At 33.6% G+C, this 18,066-nt stretch overlaps 1 protein-coding gene across 1 annotated transcript in view; it reads right to left on the bottom strand.

The window, feature by feature from the left end:
* Window positions 1-18,066, bottom strand: part of LOC134529352 (src kinase-associated phosphoprotein 2-A-like) — a 281,463-nt gene that overhangs the window by 205,140 nt on the left and 58,257 nt on the right. The window contains exon 2 of the mRNA XM_063363328.1: window positions 16,209-16,349. Coding sequence (XP_063219398.1) covers window positions 16,209-16,349 — 141 coding nt within the window. The remainder of the gene's footprint in view (window positions 1-16,208; window positions 16,350-18,066) is intronic.

Raw genomic sequence — 18,066 nt, 5'->3', positions numbered from 1 at the left:
AATGTTATAAAAATCTGCAGTTTTTCACTTTTTACAATCGTATTCTAACACAAAAATGTTTAACCCGTTCAGATAGTACCACAACGAGCTTTGAGAGACGCAAGTGTACACTTACAAGGGGCCATCCATAAATTATGTCACACGAATCATGATTTTTTGCCACCCCCCCCCCCCTCCCAGGCCTTGTCACAGATTGTGTGACGTCACAAATTTTCCAAATTTATATATTTAACTAATTTAATTAAAACATCAATTTTAAAATAATTTTTACTTTCATTAAAAATATGTTTTAAACAAAATAACATTAAATCAAACATTTCTTAAAATTGACAAAACTAGAAACAACTTAAAGAATGATAAACTAATAATTATATCAATGAAAGATACAAAACTCAATCATCTTGTGTCCATGGACTTTGAACCAACTCCTCTATATGGCTTATCACTGGCATAGCAGGCATTTCGTTCTCATTTTGGTTGTTAATGTCAGGAACACAGAGGCCATTTGTCTTTCAACTCTGTTGAATGCACTTCTTCCCAGAGCATTTGTGGCAATGTAAATGGCATCCAAGTAAAAATCTTTAAAATATTGCACAGCTGATACTATAATTCGCTCTAATTTCAAATCTCGAAAACTTCTTTACATTTCGCATTCATGAGTTGATTACCTTAAATCGCATAGTCGTATTGATATGTTGGTAATATTTCTAAGTTTTTCGCTTACATTTAAAGTTTTGCATTTAAATAATTTATATTTGGACATGTAACATCACGAAGCTTATGACGCCTTCTACCCCTTGTAACACAATGTCACACTTCGTCGACCACCTTCCCTCCCCTTAACGCGTGGCGTTATTTATGGATGGCCCCCAATGTGACCGAGTCTTATCAGTTTCAGACAAGAAACTCAAGAAAAGGTAAATAACAATGTTTTCAAATTACCTTTAAAAATCACACAAGACATCTTGCAATTCTGTCCTCCATATTTAATGTAACGTGTTCCGAAAAAACTGAAGTTATTTGTATGGAAGCCAACGACTTTATTTTTAATACACGTTTCACGTTTTCACTTATGAAACTACCAAACAGTTAAAGCACATGAAAATTTTTAATGAAATTATAAAGAAATGCTTACTTTGACATAAAAATTAACATTACTTATATAAATAAGCCAAATGTAAATTGTTTCGACATTTGTATTGTTTCAAGTTGCAGGGTCGGCGATGTCTAGCGTCTGGCGTATTTCCTATAAATTGCCGCAGTTTTATTGCACTTGTTGCATGTAGCGTCCTGTGCGTTTGCTTTTCTTGCGAAGTTTATAGCATTAGCCTTGTAGCCAACTAGTGAACACCTTAAGGTGTAGCCAAATTATACTTATTGATTTTATTTAATTTCAGACGCCCGTGGTCACTTCTTAAACATAATTTACTACAGTTGCATCCAATTGTTAAATTGTCAAGTATTTCACACTTCTTCCACGTGAAACGTCCCACGTATCTGCCGCTGAAGCCCGCTCCACAATGTGTAATGGAACTTCAAGAAATTTATGTTTCAATATGCGTTCGCTGCTTCCAAAGTGTGTGAAAACTTAACAAATGGTAATGAAGTGATTGAATTTCACGGTTACGAAAAAAATTAATTAACTGAAAATTTGTTGAGTTACGATAAAATAACCACGGTCATGATTTACACACCCACGCCTACACGCACACACACATGTATATAAACATAATTATATAATTAAATATAATTAAAAAACAAAGTAATGATTCTGGAGACAAATTGAAAATAATGTCTTATAATAGCGAACTACATATTAAAAGTTCTCAAATAAACTCGTTGAAAACAACCGCATACTCTGTTTATTAATTACTGAAATACAGCGCTATTGGACGTCTACACTTTCAACTACCATGATTCACAACTGCATTTGCTTTACGAGAACTTGCAAAAAAAATCAGTGGAAAAAAACAACCCACAGGTTACATACAGGATTAGCATATATGAATGACAGGATGTAAAAGGATCATATTTTCAAATATATTATTCTATCAGTGACACTGAAAATAAAAAAAGAAATTCCAATTTCTTATCAAAACTGTTCACTTCATGGCAGCTTTACCTTAGCACTCGATGATAATAGGAAAAAATGATAAGTGTTTATAAACCAAGTATACATTAATAGTTAATAATCAGGCATTGATATGTTTACATCTCATGACCTAACTTTGCATTACGCTTCATATCCTAGTAATTTCGTCACTGTAGATCCACAAAATGTACTAGTACTAGGCCCCAATTTACATATGAGTCAACCGGGCATTTGCCCAGTTTTCCAGTTTTTGAGCGGTGAAAGAATTCGATGTACGAAAAAAATTGGACAAAAAGGTTTGAGGGACGAGAAATAATGCCTAAAAATATAAATTATTAAACAAAATAATTTAGAAAAATATTTAAAATTCGTTTAACAGTATACTGTAACTCATATTTTATTACGGTACCTACCTATATTTGCCGTATAAAAATGCTACAAGCATTTATTAAATTTAAAAAAATACACACAGCCTTTGTCTTTGAAAAACCTTAGTATTAAGTTGCATAGTATGCTGTTTTAAAACTTATTATAAATAAGCTTGACTTTGAAATGTTTTATTATTTTTGCGGGGAACTAGAAAGAAAAGTGGGGGGGGGGGGGGGGGGCTAAAAATTATTTTCCCAGAGCGCTGGCTCCTGAAATCGGGGCCTGGCTAGTACATAATACAAGAGCAACCAAATTACCAAAATTGTTTACGATGAAATGTACTTATTTTCCACTTTCCCTACAACCAATTCTATAGATTTTGGTGTAAAGTCAAAATCATCCTCACAACGAATCAAGTGAAAGCTTACATACGAAAATATCTTAAAATAAATTGTTTGTACAAATGAAACAGAAAGGCTGTTTGCAAAACAATCTGTTATTCACAAATGCAAGGCAAGTATTGAAGAACATATACTGAGAACTAAAATTAACCTAGCCAAACTCAAGAACTAATTATTCTTAGATTTCGCTGTGGGCACTATTTATTTGGTTAGAATTCGTATATAAGAAGTATAAAATCTATATTGTATCACAAAAGATTAGGATAGGTTCCTAATATGGTAATTTTATAAAATAGCAGCTTCTTGTAAATAAGGCTAATACAAAACCGTCAAGTGGAAGATTCGTTGCGTAAATTCAGAAGTAGTAATATTTATTTGGTACGTAAGTAAAACCTTATACGTAATTAATAAAGGCAACCAAAATAACCTTTAACTGTAGTTACTATTCAACTTGTTTTCCAGGAGCCGCTACTCTGTAATTATCCCCTAAAACATTCCGATGTGGCATACGAGTAATATATAAATGTATGTCCGGCATCTGGTGCCAGTGCATTGTGTGTGGTTGAGGTCCATCATCTTGGATTCTGACTTCACGGCGGCCATTTTGCATGACCTTGACTTTGACCTCGGCCGCTTGTTATTCCTAACAACATTTTGTTGGTGTTCTCCCTGTGCTCCTGGTTATTCCTGTCAAAACTTTTGTTGAATTTCTTAGTGTGCTTCTGGTTAGTAATTAGAAAGTAGGTAATCATTTCAAGCATTTTTTTGATATGAGACATGCAATTGTATTCAGTTTTGCGTTTATTTAGTGAATTCCTGTTACAAAATTACTTTCGATATGAGACATGCAATTGTATTCAGTTTTACGTTTTGTTAGTGAATTCCTGTTACCAAATTACAACTACAAATTAAATCAGGTGAAACTCACACATAAATTAGATTTATCACTGAGTCGATTTCTATGTATAAAAACAGCTGAGAACCACAGCATGCAAGACTATTCTCTTTCTGCTTGAGGTCTAGCAAAGCTCTCCTTCTATTCCGATCGTGAGTGAGCATCCCGCATCTCGCCTAAAACAGTGACCGCTTTTACAAAATAACAAATAACAAATGTTTTATACTTGAATTATTATAAAAGGTAAATTGTACTAGATGGATTCAGATATATTGTTTTAAGCACGAACACTGTGAGCAATTACATGAGGAGACATCTGTTGGTGAAAAGCAGATTTACTTGGAGACGAATTTTTCAACAAATGTAAAATTACCTCTAGCTGATGGTTTACTGAAATTCCTACTTGAATGTCTGTTTTAGTTTGGAACACTCAGTATGCTTCTGACCACATTCACAGAAGCTAGTATGGATTCCGTAGCGATGTCTGTAGCCGTTATCGAACGGACACAAGTGTAGTTATTGCAGCAAGAAATTTACCTTGCAATAAATGTTAAACGTCATGAGCGAAGCGAGTGTATTTTTGGTCATTACCAAAAATTATTTAGCTGCACTCAGCATCATTTAGTTGACGAAATATCTTGAATAAACATCACAAGATCTGTACAACCAAGCTAACTGGTGATAAAAAGAACGGTGCTTTAACATCCAGAAAGTGAAATAAAGACAACACTATCCCAGATTTCGTTAATGATTTGAAATTAAATGCTAACGAAGAAAGTAGCATCTTTAATGGAAATGAAAAAAAAATTATCAATAGCAAATTCAAGTCATCTTTGCAGAACTGAAAACAATATAAAAGCATCTGAAGCTGACAAGTTCGAATAACGTGATGACGCACTTAAACCTTTCAAGATCGAAGACCAAGCTGAAGCACCTGAATCTTACAAGATCGACAATTGTGATGAAGCACTGAGACCTAAACGATGGAAGCGACATGTTAAATTTATCAATTCTAATCACTTCCGTGATGATCAATGGGACGATTATGATTATAGTAACTATGAGGCTGGTTTTAAAAAAGAAGACTATCGAGTTTCTCAGAAAATTGGCAGTAAAAGCGTAAAGAAGATGGAGGCAGCAGCAGAAGAGATTGATTACACAACATGAGAAGATCCTAAAATATTGGTCGATAGGTTCAAATATGTTAAAAATATATCCATCACTAAAGAAAAATGTACTATACTTCATGAACTAAGATGTACGGGATAGTACAATAATGCCTTGTTTTTCCTGCAAGTGTGTTTTATTGAAAAATAAATTATATTTTGTATTTTGGAAAAAATGTTTTATTTCTTGTATTTTAATTTATCGCCTAATATTGTTTTCTCACACTACAATTTCTAACTAAAATATGAAAAAATCGTCACCAAACAAAATAATAAGTAAAAAAAAGCCTTCTCAGCAATAGAGACAGTTTCGGGCTAAATATGATTGAAACCAATTGGAGCCAAATTCAGTTGTAGCTGTTGTAGAGAGTTGGAGTCATTGTAGCCGTTGTAGTCGTTGTAGCCAGTTGGAGCTGTGGAAGCCAGAGGAATTTGGAGTTGTTGATTTTAATCTTTACTCGGACTGGACAGTATCAGTCGCAACAACGACGAAGACCTTGATGACGTATGTACCATCAGCAATTGAAGGTTCTTCAGTTCAGTCTGACCTATCACCTACAACAACAGTAATGCTGACTATCGTCAGTAGAGATCATTGTGGAAGGTCTACCATCGTCGTTTACATACTAGAGGAGACATTAACGGGTGCAGTGTCTTTATCAGCAGTAAAAACATAACAAGTATCGAAAACGAATACATCGTGGTTCGGATACGCTTGGCCTACAAGGCTGACATTGTAAATGATCTGTTCTAACAGTATGCTGAGAATCGATGAATTAGATCTTTTGGTTCGGGATACTTTGTCTATACTTGAAATGGTACATGAGTAAGCTGAAGGGGTTTTCAAACCTCTTGGTGTGGAGACGCTTGTCATACGGCCTGTCTAGAGAGACGTTTCGTTGTAAGGCCAACTATCCAATTGACAGAAGGTAAAGAGAGAAATAAAAAATATATATTTTTTAGTCTAAAATCCCCTTTTTTGCATCGACCAAGGATCGAACCGAGAACTGGAATCGATTGATTCAATCGCTATATTATTTGGCTAATCTTCTAATATTTTGTCGATTTTTTCTCGACTATTTATTTAATAAGTACAGAATTTCAATATCGCGACCAAACCTACATCTTTGGCTCACTGGAAGCTGATATATCCGGAAAGTAAATATATATTTTTTGTATTTTTAAATGAATTTCATTAAATTAAATTTTAAACATAAAACTTTATTTGTATTGGTCAAGGATTGAACCAAAGACTCAAATAAATCGGGTCAATCATTACATTAATGGGCGATTTTTTTATAATTTTTGGAGTCATTTCCGGATATATAGGTTAATAACTACAGAATTACAATATGACGGCTATGATGTCCGAAAAGATGGCGGAAGTGACAACATTCTTGCAATAAATACTCCTGCACTCTTGCCAACATAGCGGTAGCGCTGTATAGCATACGGCTGGACACTAACGTGAATGGTAGCAAGAACTGAAAACAAATATGGTGGCAGCGCCCTCTAGCATATGGTTGGTGTACTACGTGACACTCGCGCTCCTATTATTGTGAATTGAAAACAAGTATGGCGGCAGTTCCCTCTAACAAATTCTAATATTTTTATTTCATCATATTGAAAAAAATTGCAAGTCCGAATATGCGACATTTTATATATATACCTTATATAATTCTCAGACTGTTAAATGTCTCGATGGTCATGTGGTAAAAGGCGTATGTTTATAATCCATAGTTCTGAACTGCCATGGTTCGAATCACCTAACTGCCAATGTATAAAGTATAAAAAAATTAAATTTAATATGTCGATAAGGGTCATAACCTCATTAGTAGGTAATGGAACATCGAACTTATGTACATGAGACAGAGAAAAGCAGACACACAAGGAAAAAATAGCACAAACAAAAATGGTAGACATTACATAATCCAAAATGGTTACCTCCAGTAGAAGAAAGAAAAGCAAGATGACAACTTCCAGCAGATAAAAACAAGATGATGGAAAAACCAGATTGCGGCCGTAACGAAAAGTGCAACGTTCGAGATTGGGGCATACAATTTTAAGATGGTAAACAGTTTCAGAAACAAAATGGTGGATTCCAATATGGCGGCGAGATCATAGTCAAGGTTATTCAAGATGGCCGCCGTGATGTCACAATCCAAGATGGTGGACCCCAAACACACCACGCACCGACTTCAGTTTCCGGACATACATTTATACACTTCTCATACGGAATGTTAGAAAAAAAGTTTATTTTGAATGTATACTGGCGTGAATTTCTTATTCATTATAAATACTTTTTTTGTTAAGAATTCTTTAAAACTATATCAAAATGAGTTTTGTGTGTTTCAAGGGAAAGGACCTACTGTTAATTTCAGCTGCAAAAAAATAAGTCAAAATATGACAAAACAACACAAGTGAATATGTTCAAATTACTAGTTAATGGAGTGTAGCACTATGAGGCAAAAAGAAACAGACTAATATAATGTAGGTCTACACATAACATAACCAACCACAGACATTCAATTAAGTAATTGTGTCACAGCTTTTTTCTCAAGAAAACAATTTTAGTTAACTCATTTGTGAATAATGCCTCTACACTCACCTACTCGCACTTGGCAATTAATTAGTGAAAGTGTTAATTCAAAGTCGAGTAAATAGTTATCTGGTTGCAAGCGATAGAGTTTAAATTTTCGTCCAAATCACCTTACACTGTTCTTACTTTTAGAGTAAAGTAAATAAGAAAAGGGAATTTTTTTCATAGAACCATTAAAATACATAATATTAAATTTTTAAGTTTATTGTGCGAAATACGAAATCAAAAATAATGTAATCATTAATTGATGGAAAAACCGTATAGTGTTAACACTTTACTATAAAAAAGGGGGGGGGGGGAACTACCGTAGTACGTACATTACAACTTATTTACTAAGACATTGGAAACTTACAAGTCTGTAGACATAATACGCTGCAATCTTACGTGATGGAAGAGAAAGTCCGCGAGAGATAGTAACATTTCTGATTTAGACGTAGGGCATAACGCAGGTCACACCGAGCAGATCGACCCGCATTTTCAGCCACATGAGTCACGCTGAAATATGAACTCGATTGAAACTTCTACGAGCCGAAGAAAAGAAACCGCAATTTTTCCTAAACTGTTACTAATTCAAAGTAATGATAAATATATAAACGGAAAATACCCCTGCAAAATGGTTATAATATTAGTCAAAAATAGTTATAAATAACTACGGGTAACTCATTCAAAGATATGAATAGGTAGGTATATTAAACGAAAATAGTTATCGAATTTTATTTTAAAACTATGAAAATAGGTTACGTAAACAATAAATTAATCAAAGTAACAAAGAAAAAATTTGTAAAAAAATATATAGGCCTACTTTTTAATCTAATCCTAATTACCGTAAAAATACTTCATTATCTCACATCAAGTAATGAGAGTTACCTACTCGGAAATGCACTACGTATAATACAACGAGGTAGCGCAAACGCGAAAGCTCGGGTTCGAAATCATTTCATGAATTTTGATTTTTACCACCTCTCCAAGGGAAGCCTAAGATGCACATAAAGTTCTGCCATTCCCGATTACACCCGAACAATTCACCTTCGGCAAACTTCGGAGTTTTGTTTTTGTAAATTCAAAATAAAAACACGGGCATTGTTTATTAATATTTGCAGTGTAAAAATGGCACGTGAACTTAGTGTGAACACGTGAACTTAGATTAAAAAAAAAGGCCATAAACGAGGCAACGGTATTTATTTGTACGCCGCCATATTTTTCGTTTGCCGTGTGTCCGTGAATGTTTATTTTGGACAACTTATGATAACTAATGGTCAATTAGGTTAGGTTAGCTCCATTATAAATACTTTAAAACATTGTGGACGGTTGATTTGGTTAGGATAGCTACATTAAATATACTGTGAAATTATGTAAACGGTTTCCTAGCGCTGGATATCTACATATTAAAAAGTTATTTGCTAAGCAACCATAAAATGATTTTACAGTATTTTCAATGTAGCTATACTTACCTAATATAACCAACCATCCACAATGTTTTAAAGTATTTATAATGTAGCTAACGAAAATATAAAACTTCTATAACATATACATTAACTACTTTCAAACACAGAAAACGTATCGTAATAAAATTCATTAAACATACGACTGAAAATAGCACACTGAATAACGGCCAATATTAATAAACATAAACAATGCCGGTGTTTTTATTTTGAATTTACAAAACAAAACTCCGAAGTTTGCCGAAGGAGAATTGACTTGATGTAAGCTTTTGGACATACGCATGAGAATTTTTCGGGTGTAATCGGGAATGGCAGAACTGTATGTGCATCTAAGGCTTCCCCCTCTCCAATGACCTAGCCGTCATGTTGGAACCAGCTGTCTCGCCAAACTTTTTCTGCATCCCCAGTAAACATTGCTTGTGCAGTATTGCCCCGGAAATTAACAGGAAAATAGTACCTTGATATAAATTTTATGAAATGGAAAAATTAAATTTTTATGTTCCTCATATATAAAATTTGCAAGGCTTTTAATCTAAAAAATGTTTTAAAAAGATTTAATAACCACCCTGCGTCTGAATATTAATGTTTCTGCTTTCTCTAAATTACGTGATTCCTCACTTATTAAAGTTTTAACGTTTATTTTAAATACATTCTGTACTTATAATCTCAATATTATGTTTAACGCTACATTTAAAAAAATTTAAAATTTTTATATTAAATAAATGGCACTAATGTAACCTTCGAGAGAAGAATACCTAATGATGCTACAATGAAAGTAAATGAGATGATACAAGTTTCGTTTATATATATATATATATATATATTTCGTTTTAAATTTCCGTCAACAGCGACGTCATAGAAACGGGGAAAATTAATTGAATTATTTTCTTCTTGGTTTTACTTGTAGTTATTTAAACACGTGAATTTAGCCAAACGCTCATTATTTAATCAACTTAATTTATTATAGCTATACAAACAAAAAACAACTGTTTTACTAACACAAATTAAATCTTAATCATTGAAAACAGGAATAAAATAAACGTGTCGTTCAGATGTGGCGAGCAAACCATTAGCTGAAGTCAATTTATCAATGTGTGGAACTAACAGCGCCATCTATAAAGAGAGAACCAAACTGAACGCGAAAGTAACTATTTAGCCACAAGAGTGCAGCTCTGAATGCAGGGAGTGCAAACAATAATATTTCTCACAACAGTCCTTTCAAAATATGTACGCCTTCTCATTCAAATTCTAAGTAACGTGATTCGGCGTTATGTGTTTCTAAATTACATGTTTCTAAGTTATGATCGTTCTAAGTTGTGTGTTTCTAACTTGAGATAGTTCTAAGTTACGACGTTTCTACGTTACGACGTTTCTAAGTTGTGTGGTTCTGCGTTGCGTGTTTCTAAGTTACGTGTTTCTAAGTTATGATCGTTCTAAAATGTGTGTTTCTAAGTTGTGATAGTTCTAAGTTGTGACTTTCTACGTAATGACGTTTCTAAGCTGTGTGGTTCTGCGTTGCGTGTTTCTAATTTTCGTGTTTCTAAGTTATGACAGTTCTAAGTTGCGTGTTTCTAAGTTGTGATAGTTATAAGTTGTGACTTTCTACGTTATGACGTTTCTAAGTTGTGTGGTTCTGCATTGCGTGTTTCTACGTTACGTGTTTCTTAGTTATGACAGTTCTAAGTTGTGTGTTTCTAAGTTGTGATAGTTCTAAGCTGTGACTTTCTACGTTATGACGTTTCTAAGTTGTGTGGTTCTGCGTTGTGTGTTTCTAAGTTGTGTGTATCTAAGTTACGTTGATTTTCCCAAGTTTTCTAAGTTATGACGTTTCTAAGTTGTGACTTTCTAAGTTATGTGGTGTTCCCATTAATAAAGGATGTTGCAACGAACAGTGATCTATCACCTGACTGGATATACTGTAAAAACATAAAATAACTTGAAGCTTCTTGATGACATAATACACGATTGTAATAATAACTCTGAACACATTAAATATCAGTGCAAAAGGCATTGCAGTCAAATTATACAATTACGAAGATAAAAAAGAAACATCAGGAGATGTGGCAGACTGGTTGCGCATTCATCAGATTCAAACTGTATATTATGCGGCATGACATTTTTATTAATAACACATGCAAGACATCATGATACATGTAACTGTCCTTTTAACTAAATTTATAACTTTGTGCTTTGTAAAAAATTTGGTAATAAACTGTCATGTTGAACTACTTTGAAAAAAAAAAAAAACGTCAAGACAAGTAAAGGACTCGCTTCGTACTCTACGTATCTATACTAATATTATAAAGCTGAAGAGTTTGTTTGTTTGAACGCGCTAATCTCAGGAACCACTGGTCCGATATGAAAAATTATTTCAGTGTTGGATAGTACATTTATCGAGGAAGACTATAGGCTATATTATATTATCAATAACATTAGGGATCCTTACTAAAAGTCCAATTTAGAATCAAATGCTTTGGAGGGGGTTAGATACAACATGCAGTACACGTACGAAGTGTGTGTTGACAATGCCGCAGGCGCTAGAAATTTATTTCCTATTACCTATTAACATTGTTGCCACGCACTAGATGCCTTATCATTCTTAATTTTCCCATACAAGTAAAAAACACCCGTGTGATATTAACAACGAAGCAATCAGTACCCTCATAAGAGTTCAATTAGTATTTAAATACTTTTTATCACTTTAAATCGCAAACCTAAACTATTGTTTTTTTCCTATCTCTGTGTTTAATTTGTTTTTTATTGCCTTTTTTTCAAGTATATATATTTTACAGACTTAAAACTTCACAGTCATGTTCCTTATGTTACGCAGGATGACATTTTCCGAAAATTAGATCCCATGGGTGGTTAAAACCAGGAAACAGTGGGTACTTTGTCTGCATGAGAACAGGATTTTGCATTGTTCATGTCTTCTGCGTCTCCATGGCAACGGGCATCGCGCGGCATTGGCGTACCCACAAGGAGGGGCATGTATAATGAGCGGCGCAAGAGTGATCTGCCTGTAGACTGCCGTAGCGAAGTACGGGTACATCAGTTGTACGTTGCGTGCACGAGTCTGGAAACCATCGGTGCTATTCATTTTCTCTCCGGTACATTATACAGCATTGTAATAAATTTTCACTGAATTTTTTTTATTTACCATTACTGTAAATGGGAGATGTGGCTTAATTTTTTTCCATTAGTATAGCCGTGCGAAGCCGGGACGGGCAGCTAGTACTGTATATATCGAGAAACGCTTGTAATTTCCTGGTTTTTTGTTCGTGTAGTAGAGTAGAAATTATATAATAAATATTTTATTTGTAAATTTGTTATTTTATTTCTCGAACCTGTCACTTTTTGGTGATGTTCATTAAATAATATTTTTTGCGTTAGTCAAGGATCGAACAGGATGATGAACAATCAATATTATAAAAAAAATGTTGGATGATTTTTGGGAATTTTTCTGAATTCATAGCTTAAAAAAAAAGAATTTCGAGATGGTGATCAAACTTCAAGCTGGCTGATGTCGCAGTCATAAATTAATACTGCACTCTAGCGGGTTAGACTTAAAATAATATAGCTGCAGTGCACTCTAGCAGACGAAAAAATATGTCGGTTCCAAGATGGTGGCCTCCGACAGACAAAACAAGATGGATGCCATGATTTCATACTGGCTGATGTAGTATCTGCTTTGGAATTAGCGGTGGGAGGTCAGTCTGCCGGTGGCTTCTGTGAAGAAAGGTTCCGTTGCCATTTTTAATCGTATTACCTTGGCGGGTTTGATCACATTACATTTTTTGTATAAATTTTCTTATTAAAATTAAATTAAATTATTTTTTTATAAGTTTGTAAATTTTTCTGTTAAAATCGGTTGATAATTTTTTTTTAATGTGGACGAATTAAAAAATGGTGGTAGTTCTTTTAATTATTTTTTTTATTTTTTCCTCTTAAAATCGGATAATAATTACGGATTTTAAAGATGTTAGAAATATTTCAAAATTGTGAAGTGATTTTTCAATAAAATGTTATTAATTAATTTTTTATTAATTTTAAGAATTTTACAGATTTTCTAGCTTTAAAATTACGGATTTTCAATATGGCACCTGTAACGAAAAATGCAAGTATCTCAGCAGCTTAGGACGGCTTGCTTTTAGTAGTCTTAAGCCACTTTTAAGAAATGGTGGCAGTGCACTCTAGAAGACGAGAATAAGATTAAGGCCTCTAGCAAAGACCAGATGGCAAACATGATGTCATACTAACTGACCATATATACTTTGGCATTAGTGGTGGGAGGTCAGTCTGACAGTGCGTTTTTAAAATAATATTTTATTACAGTTATATCAAGTATTTTTTTATAAATTTAAAAAAAAATTCCTAATTTTTAGCATAGAAATTTTGGATTTTTAAGATGGTGGCCATAACAAAGATTCTAATGTTGACTTCATTATTCAACATGGCGAAAATTTTACAAAACAAAATGGTTGAATTCAAAATGGTGGAAAGTTAGAGAAAACAAAATGGCGGATCCGAAATGGCCACCTTGTCAAGGTCAAGGTTCAAGATGAAGGTCGTTAAAGATGGCCGCAAAGATGTCACAATCCAAGATGGTGGGTATCGTCTCCGGCTCCACAAGCCGGAAACCAGCCCCAGGAAATAATTTTCTACACTACTAGTCTAATATCGTTTAGTTCATTTAAATAAAGTACTAAAATTTGAGCCTATAGCTGAGATTAGGGAACCTGGGAGTACACTTTATGTTTTTTGTGTCTATAAGAAATATTGTTATACCTGACCTCTTTACCTTATTTGGTGACAGTATGCGTCCAAAATTATTCAACTTACACCTCATATATAGATCCAAAAAAGACATTTCAGAAAACCCTTCCTCTTGTTACAGAACCTAACTTCTTGATTGAATGTGGTCAGCCACTATTAAAAAACCACTCCTCCACATTTCACCAGCCAGCACAGCACTCGAAAACCACTTTTGGCATTCAATCAGCACCTGAGGTACAAGAGTACCAATTGAATCCTAAAATATCTCTACTTAAAGGTTTTCCAAGAGTAAATCGGCTTTTTTCCAAAAAAAAAATGATAACATTTGCAATATTTAATGACATTAAACATCAAAAAGGAAATATTCCTGATACATAACAAATTGAGATAATTTTTCATTCACCCATGCATACCTAAATGAGCTATTGAAAATAATCTCTTTTTTAATCAATATAATGTGGATATTTTTAATTTTTTTTACCTTCTCGCATATTAACCGATATTCGATTGGAATGGTACAATTGTTTGCAGTAGTGCGAGTAACTATTTCTACTTTATATATACATAGAGGCACAAGTTTTACGATTAGGAGTTTCAGAAAGTGAGTTATTTGCCACAATTGTAGATGGTCTCAATCCTTTTTAGCGTCCACACTCAGTGCTCGAAGTTCAATCCCACGCTTTGGCGGAAATAGAAAGTTTGTGCATCCATTCAACTAAAGCTGGACTCCCAATCATCCGTTTCATCCGTCCGTCACCCGTTCTTCCATCAATCATGTGACCTGCAGCCAATCAGGTGGCCCGAAAAATTCCATCCGTCCGTCAAAACCTTGCCAAGCTTTAGTTTTGACGGACCAACGGATGGTCCACCGCCTTGTTAAGTCGATCGTCTTCAATACGACTTTCCGAAAACAGTGTTCGATATTTTAATTTGCAATATATAGAAGGCTGTGTCGTATTTACCGATTATTATTGTCATAATAATAAGGATAAAGATTGCTTATGAGAATGAGCTTTTCGGAAGAAATGCAGATAAATTACGTCCGGGAAAGGGAGCATTTGTATAATACATATAGCAAAGACTATCGGGATAAGCAACTGAGGGAAAAAGCCTGGAAAGAAATTGTTTCTGTTTCCTTTGACGCAATAATAAAAGAAGCATAATTTTATTTATTGCTGGCATGACTAATGTTATTTTTAAGACGGCACCCGTTTAATCCACTTGTCAAAGTACGGTTCCTGCCTGTCAACTTATTATCACATTCATAAAAACAAAAGTTATTTATCCCAAGTAAATTATTTTCACCAAAAGATTACCTACACTTGAGAAAGTATGTGGCGGAAAGTTATAGCACTGATATTTTAGAATAGTGACGGACGGACGGATGGCGGATGGTTGAGAGTCGGTAATAATTGCCGAGAGAAATAACAGTCCGAAATTGACGGACGGACGGGTGACGGACGGATGAAACGGATGACTGGGAGTCCAGCTTAACAAAGAATTTTATGACTATCAAAGACGTAAAAACTATTTTCTCGGATTTATATTAAGCACCCCACAAACAATCAAACATGAGAAGTCAGAATTTTATGAATGCAAATAAAACTCAATCATAATTATTCTAAAGAAAACGAACACACATTTTTTTACGTTTTGTAAATGGTTGTGTGATGTAATTTAGGACTACAGGGAAACAAAATTTTAAAATAAATAGAATCTTCACCTACAATATTAATACAAACCAAAAATAGGTGCGTAACGGTTCTGTCTAAAAAATTTGCAACCTATCCTGAACCAGCCGAGACAGCAGTGACCTTAAAAATAATTGTGCTAATTATTCTGCCTAAAATGACTTAGTGATTTGGTTTACTGTATACTCTCTCAAACTTTTTTTTATATCAATCATATAAAAATTATGTGTATATAACAATATCATCTACTTTAAAAATAATTATTTTTGCATTGTTTCGATACTTTTGTGGTCGAAACAGAGCTTGTTTTGTCCCCAATTGAGATTTTTTTTTGTATAGACAGAGGACGGGTTTGTTGTCTTCCAATAGCAACTAATGGCATTAAATTGCATATTTTGTTTGGTGGAAACTGCTCGTTATGCTCTGCTGCCATATTTGACTATTTAATATCACATTAGGTTTACCGAAATGTGAACAACTTACGTGATGTTACTAAAATGTTTATTTTATTATATTATTAATTTGAATAAATGAAACTTAATTTTGCAGTTTGCACTCCATTTTATTTAAGCACATGGCAAATATATAAATAATTTATATATTGATTTATAATGTTATGTATTTATTATTAGTTCATTAGTATGTTATACATAATCATCCCAATAGTTAGTTGCGTACTCAGTTATTGTTGAACCACCATTTTCTGAGCCACCATTTGCCATTTAAATTTAATTAATTAGTACATGCTTAAATTAATAACTTATTACAGTTATTACTTACTCTTTCCATTCATATCCAAGTATGTACTGGGTAAATCAGGGAAAACACAAGATAGCCTTTCAAGAAGTGCCTTGCGTTCATTGTCAGCCGTATCTGATAACATCTCACCACTTAGATTTTCACTCAGGTAACGGAAAATATCTGAAAAAGAAAAAGACAATTGTGATATGAGCTGCGTAACATGTATAAATGGCGAAAACTAAAATTTATCAAAAATAAATAAATATTTTTATAAATAAGTTTCTTAAAATTTGTTTTAATAAAATATATTATAATATATTTTTATTAATTTAAAAAATTTCACTTCATTAGCTTCTCTATAGCCTTCCTTATTTCTTTTCAACTACCTGTAACTAGCACCTTCAACATCCAATATCATATGCTTAGTATAATATTAAATAGAAAATGATATTTTTATATAGTACTTATAAACTTTCCAAAATTATTCTAAAACATATTAAAAATAATTATTTTTGATGTAGTGTTTGATACATTAACTTCTATGTCCACCTTAGATATATATTGGTTTTATGAATGGTAAAATGAGGGGTGTAAGTATTAGAAAATTAAATAATAAGTAATGAGAAAACAAATTTGAGCTTGGTGTAGCGACTTTGTTGCACTGGATATGATTAAAAAAAGGTCTGTGTTTGTTTAAAAGCCGCGAATGGTTTAGTGGCGCATAAGAGTATTAGAAATATTAAAAAAAGCTTTTGAGAGTTCATTTGTCAGAGGAAAAGTAAAGAAATGAGTTTTACGACACACGGTTCTCCAAGATTACATTGGGCAGTGAACCAACGGAAGGTCGAGATCATATAAGTGATCCTCGCCACAACGGTCAAGGCCACCGAGGAAAATTTCGTAGAAATGCATGGCTTGTGTTAAAAGGTGTGTGTGCGAGATTTAGGATTTAGCTACGCATTTTTTGCTAAAATATTCTATTAAAAATTTAACAAATTTTAATTCATAAATATACTTTTATTTTCGTGGATTGACAAAAAAATTCTAAATTTACTGAGGATGTCCTAGGTATCGTGAGTGTTATTCCATAAAAGTCTGTTTTGTAAATTTTGTGGGCAAAAAATAGAAATTCATATAAACAATTATTTTAAAAGTACGCCATTGCCAGTTTATACTGTATGTCATACAGAAAACCCGAAGAACAGACAAAGAAATATAAAAACACTAACAAACAGGAAAAAAAAACCAAATTCAGACCAATATTTAAAGCAAAATCTAAAGACACTACAAAGAATTCCGTGGAAGAATTGAGAACAATATCACAGCACAGATGAATACAATTAACTGACAGTGATGAAACAGTTGCAACTAAGACAGTTAATACACTCAAACAACAACTTGGACAACACAACACAGAGGGACCAAACGGTGATACTAAACCAATAATATGGAAAACACACCGACATTACAGCGACGCATATGCGAACCTAGCGATGAATATAAGCAGATATTCTGACAGCCCAACGACGACAACTTAGACGAACACAGTAGGCTTCCTTAGAAAAAACATTGCTACGTTTCTGGAACTGAGATCTGTTTCAATCTAGAAAATCGGTGGTTTCGATCCCTTCTCCTGGGCAAATGCCTTTTGGGGCAAACGTCGTTTAGGGAAAACGCCTTCAGAGAAAACCATGTTTAGGGCAAATGCTTTCACAGGGGAAAGTAATTCTTGGGAAATGTATATATTGTTAAGCACATAAACTGAACTAAAAATTGTCCATTTCTTATATTATCTCTATTTAAACAAGTACTTCGTATTGTGCCGTTGCACTTTGTGGTGTGGCATGTACTCAACATGTGTTTGTCCTTTTTTTTTTTTTTTTTTGGCAAACTGGAC

Source organism: Bacillus rossius, chromosome 2 (assembly GCF_032445375.1).
Source record: "Bacillus rossius redtenbacheri isolate Brsri chromosome 2, Brsri_v3, whole genome shotgun sequence".
NCBI lineage: Eukaryota > Metazoa > Arthropoda > Insecta > Phasmatodea > Bacillidae > Bacillus > Bacillus rossius.
This window is presented reverse-complemented; position numbering and strand designations above follow the sequence as displayed.